At 49.6% G+C, this 5305-nt stretch overlaps 3 protein-coding genes across 3 annotated transcripts; 2 read left to right on the plus strand and 1 right to left on the minus strand.

Annotated features, from left to right (window-relative positions):
- Positions 1-62: 62 nt before the first annotated feature.
- Positions 63-664, minus strand: H257_15645 (hypothetical protein; the record flags this gene model as incomplete). Its single annotated transcript, XM_009843816.1, has 3 exons — positions 63-275; positions 317-564; positions 622-664. The coding sequence occupies 3 exons, from the start codon at positions 662-664 to the stop codon at positions 63-65; spliced, it is 504 nt and encodes a 167-aa protein (XP_009842118.1).
- Positions 665-3559: 2895 nt separating this feature from the next.
- H257_15646 (hypothetical protein) lies at positions 3560-4170 on the plus strand (the record flags this gene model as incomplete). Its single annotated transcript, XM_009843817.1, has 2 exons — positions 3560-3626; positions 4025-4170. 2 exons carry the CDS (start codon positions 3560-3562, stop codon positions 4168-4170), a joined length of 213 nt encoding a protein of 70 aa, XP_009842119.1.
- A 50-nt stretch (positions 4171-4220) lies between these two features.
- On the plus strand, positions 4221-4886 carry H257_15647 (hypothetical protein; the record flags this gene model as incomplete). The annotated part of the gene is made up of 2 exons (XM_009843818.1): positions 4221-4267; positions 4325-4886. The coding sequence occupies 2 exons, from the start codon at positions 4221-4223 to the stop codon at positions 4884-4886; spliced, it is 609 nt and encodes a 202-aa protein (XP_009842120.1).
- Positions 4887-5305: the final 419 nt, after the last annotated feature.

Below are 5305 nucleotides of genomic sequence, written 5' to 3' on the forward strand. Positions count from 1 at the left end.
ACATAGATTTGAGATTCTAAATTATTAAAAAACATTTACTTGTGTGGTAAAAATACATATATTTACGATAAATTTCTACCGTCCGAAGAGTTTGTGGCATCAGCCCAAATAATTGCGTCGGTAGACATGAGAGATTCCCGTTGGTACCCCTTCTTCGACCCCCAAAACTCCAACATAATGTCGTAATGGGGGGGCAAGGGGGCCAGGGGAGCGTTCCCAGTATCGCTGGGGTTCGAAGGCTTTGTCATGGCCCACGTTGTCTTCAATTTCGAGAACTAAAACGCATCAATCAAACGACAAAATCAAACTTTCGTACCTTGTCCTGGACCTGAGCCACGGTGTAATCGCTTTCCATGGCGACGCTCAGCTCCGCCGCCAACATCACGTACGCCGTCTTCTTCTCGGCGTTGTTCTTGGACTCGAACCTTTTTGCCAAATGCGAGTCGTAACGGAGGCGAAAGAGTGTCGCCACACTCTCATCGCACCACCGGACATAGCGTTTGGTCTCCGAGGACGCTTTCTTCTCCTTGCGCTTGCCTGCCTTGGCCTTCGGGGTGGCAACATCTATGGTTTTATGTGTGACGCATGATATGTATGTATGTATGTATGTATTGCATCAACCTAGCACCATCTCTGCCGGCGGTTGGACCTCATGGTCGGACATGGCTGACTTGGTGGCACAAAAGAGTGCGAAAAGCAGGAATGACTGGTTACAGGCAGGGATGGAGAGTCCATGCTTTTCATGACACGAAAAGCAAGGACTACATTCGGATTACGGATAATTGTAACCAATCAAACTGATTTTGCAAAAGCAGGAATGGCCAAAAGCAGGAACAATTCGTTCGCAGACCAGGCTCTTAGGGCAGGATACATATTGTGCAGTCAACCGATAATCTTGATACGTCCAAAATTTTGGACCAGAGCACAGATACTGTAGTCCAATTCATGCTCTCGTAATATTACCCAAAGTTCCACCGGATTTCTGACACAACTACAGTGTATATCCCAATCGAGTCCATGCACTTATGTGCGCTTAACTACTGGAAAAAGTTTGCGCTGTCGATAGAATGGTCTCTGCTCTATTCACCCAGGCAATTGAAGAGTACGATGGTCACGATTTGCTGCTTTAAACGTTAAATTCATTGGCTGGATTTATCGTAAGATTAATCGACTACGGTTTCTTTTTGAAGGTTCAATACAAAACCAAAGAAAATAGAATATATTTGAGAAGAGCAAATAGAATTCGTGGTCTGCCCCTTAGGGGATTCCAGTCCACGCTTTTTGAAGTATGGACTCCTGATTGGCAAAAACGTGAATTTTTCCGAAAAAAACACAACCTCAAAAGCAAGGGATGAATCATCCCTGCTTTTGAGTGTCCGTTCCTGCTTTTGCACGTTTTCGATAGAAATTCAGAAATATTTTCAAATTCCTCGAAAATAGTTCGGATACATCCCTGCCTTAAAGCTTGGACGGTTTTTCACAGACCAGTCCCTAAGGCACAAGCCCTTGAAATCCAAGTACAGTCAACGACAGATTTTAGAGGACACCCGAAGTTTGATAACACATGGGAACTTTACAACCAATCCAAAATAGTAAAGAGGATTAATCCAACATGATTGGCCAAAATTGACTTTGGCGCGAAAACACTTAAAATTCGCGGGCCCTACACAGTCGTGACATCGACACCAGTCACTTCAAAATTGGCACCAAAGGACCGCAACCAAATCAACCCGAAGAAGAAGCCACGTCGGTGTTATACGCACGCCGTGAAGCTCGCTGTGCTGTTCAAAATGCACACAGCCTCCATTCGAGACATTGAGGCGGCGACCGGCATTCCCAAGAGCAACGTTGCTCGCTGGATGCAGCAGGCGCATCAACTCCTCCTACACGATGGCCCGCTCAAGCGCTACAACCTCAGTGGTGCTGGCCGCCCTCATGAGCTCCCCGATATGGCTGCACTCGTGGCCTATATGCACAAGCTTCGTGCTGCCGAGCGCGCTGTCACGTGTACACACCTGGTCAACTTTCTCAAGCAGCACCACCGTCCGTGGCTTGACGAGTACTTCGCCGCCAAGAGAGCCGGCTACAACTCTCTGCTCCGTCTGCTCCAGCGCTGTTGCCACAACAATGGCTTCACTCGACAGAAGGCCGTGAAGTCCAAGAAGACGCAAGCTGACCTGGAGGCCATCCGCGCTGAATTCGCCGCTGACTACAACAAAGCGTTCAGTGGCTTCAGTGCGGAAGCAGTCATCAACGTGGACGAAACTGGAATGACGTACGACATGCCCCCTCACGCGATTTGGTCGGTGCGCGGCGGTTCGGCGAAGATCTCGGCTGGCGAGAAGAACTCGTACCGTATGACTGCTGTGCTGGCGGTGCGAGCAAATGGCGAGAAGCTTCCCATCCAGTTCATCATGCGTGGCAAGCAAGGCGGCGGCATCGAGACGGCGGAGTTCGATGGCTTTCCTATTGCTCATCACTATGCGGTACAAGACAAGGCATGGATGGACTCACGTGTCTGGGCGCTGTACTTGCGTGAAGTTCTCAAGCCGCAGGTCCGAGAGCCTTCTGTTCTTTTGCTCGACAATTTCGATCCGCATGTAAGCAAGCAAGGAGTCAAGTTTGCCAGTGAAGAAGCGGGGTGTGTTGTTGCGGCCATCCCACCCAATACAACAAGTCATGTGCAGCCCTAGGATGTTGGTATTATGGCCCCTTTCAAGCGGCATATGCGCAACTTATGGCTGGAAGAAGAGCTCATAGAAGGTAGTGATATTGAGGAGGATGTAGATATGATGACTGTCCCGGCGCAAAAAAAGCGTCTAGCTATGATTCATCGTGCCATTAAGGCATGGGCACGTATAACGCCGGGAGAAATCCGTCGAAGTTTTGCTAAGACTATTCCACAATAAATTCTCCTTCAGTAATGATTTTACTAGTACATAATTACAAGAAAAAGTTCGAGGCGCCCGGGACTCGAACCCGGGGCTCACTCAAGACACACCACGTGTTTTACCACTGCGCTATCGCGTCAAACGCTTATCTTTTGAGGTTGTTCATCAATACGCCTAATTTAAAATATTAGATGTGTTCAAAATTCTGCAAAAGCGATTGCTCTTGTCTGGTTGGCCACAAAATCGAACGAATTTCGAAGTACTTCGTCCAATGAACTTCCGCCATTATCAGAAATTCGAAGTGCAGTGTGTCCCCTAAAATCTGTCGTTGACTGTATTATCTTACGCTATATTATAAATGTGTATTACTGAATATTGGAATCCTCAAATCTTTAGGACGTAGTATTCTGGTGGCCTGGAGCTTAATAATTCTATAAAGTAGCTACAATGGCTGGAACCCCGCGTACAGTAGGTAGTTGTTGTTGTACGATGCATCTTACTCTGTCCATTGGATGCATTTGTACTTGGATTTCATGTCGATGGATATTACATGAATGATTGGCTACAATACTCTTACCATTGTTCTGCATGGCGCTGCAGAAAGGCCTATGAGCCTTTTTAGAGGTCGGCTCATGGTCTCATGATCGGTATGGCCGTTAGTCTCCATTATGTGCAGCAGGTCACCATTCATCGTGCGGTTGTACGCCATTGTCGTGCGGTTGAAAGATGTGAATTGTTGGCGCATTTTCATTGGACAAAATGATTAGACTTAAAATAGACCAGAAAAAGTAATTCTTAGTAAGGTACCTTGGTTTGCAATTTGATTCGGCCTCCGCAAGAGGTTACTGTCGGGATAACGACGGGAGCGAAAACAAAGAATTCTTTAGCTTCATCACCCGAAGCAATGAGTGACTCTGAACACCAACGCTCGCAGCCCCCTATTAACGGGATGGAGCGATCCCGATCCCGATAAGCAGAACGTGGCCATCCCTTGCGCCGTTAAACCACTACCCCGTGCGCCTCTTCACGCCGGTGTAATCTACCAGCGGTTTCAACCAGATGGCTACGCCAACACTGCATTTACGGGCCACACCCACCCCTGTGGCCGACCCATTTGATTACTTCCGCCGCAGCGGCGACACCAACTGGTGCCACCAACCTGCCCCCTGTCCCCGACGACAATGACACGGGACAACGCGACAAGTGCGGCTTCGTGTATAACGCACTCGCGCTCCCTGACCGGCCCTCGTTCAACGGCTCGACAGTGTCGGAGCAGTGAACATTCATCCGTCATTACAACAATACCTAAACAGCGAGAACCACAAGGTCATGATCTGCCCCAAGTGCGTGCCTGGCAAATCAGAGCGCCTGCTCAAGTAGCAAATGGACAACTGGGAGATCGCGCGCAACAAGTAGGTCATATTTCAAGGCAGCGCGAACAAGTCCCTCGGCCGCGAAGCCAATATCGAAGGCATCGTGTCCGTCACGACGACCCTCCTCGACACCGCTTCTGAGGTTACCTTGGTGACATCCGGTGTCATGAAGTCCCTGGAGCGAGCCGCTGTGGAAGTCACGATGATTTCGCCGGAGCCATCCGTGATCCAGCCGTATGGTCAAGCACCTACCCTCAAGGGCGACGGCCAAGTGCAGTTCAAGTTGGTCACCCTGGACACACCCTGTGGACCTTTGTCCCTGCGTGGACTCAAGGCCTGGGTGGACACTTCGCCCAACGCGGCACAGCTCCTGAGCAGCCGGGAGATGATGCAATGGCTGGGCTTCTCTGAAGTTGATTTGCTCAGCCACGCATTTGCCAATCAAGAAGGCTGGGATGTCATCGACGTGGACAAGCCGCCTGCAAATGTCAGCCGCATGACTCAAGGGCCGCCTCAAGCGACGAGTGCGGTGATGACGGGATTGCGGGGTCACCACCAACATCCAAGCCTCATCTGCAGAAGACGCAGAAGGCGGGCGAAACAGGCAACGAGCAGTGGTTGATTCCTTCACCGCGGAGGTTTCGGGGTTTCGGGGTTGTGCGACTTCTCCTGGCCAAGCACGGTGACGTATTCCGCCTGAAGAATATAATGGGCTGGCTACCAACTGTCGGGCTTGGCTCCAACGTTTGAGGGAAAAGGACCAATGACTGTATTTGGGCAACTGATGATCACGCACCAAGTTCACGCTTGCAATCATATCATCCAGAACCTACATATTACTACAGTGTACCCCGGGTACTACATACATAGATGGAGTGTTGCTTTCTACAGTAACATGACCAAGCACTCCACCTTCTATTCCGTACTACTGGTTGTAGGCGACAGCAGTGCATATATTAATAACAAGTCCACCTTGATGTGACAGAGACGCCGCCCCACACCCACGAACCCAGTAACTACTACCTCCAGACGGAAATAGAC

This window comes from Aphanomyces astaci (genome assembly GCF_000520075.1).
Source record: "Aphanomyces astaci strain APO3 unplaced genomic scaffold supercont1.73, whole genome shotgun sequence".
Taxonomy (NCBI): domain Eukaryota; phylum Oomycota; class Saprolegniomycetes; order Saprolegniales; family Verrucalvaceae; genus Aphanomyces; species Aphanomyces astaci.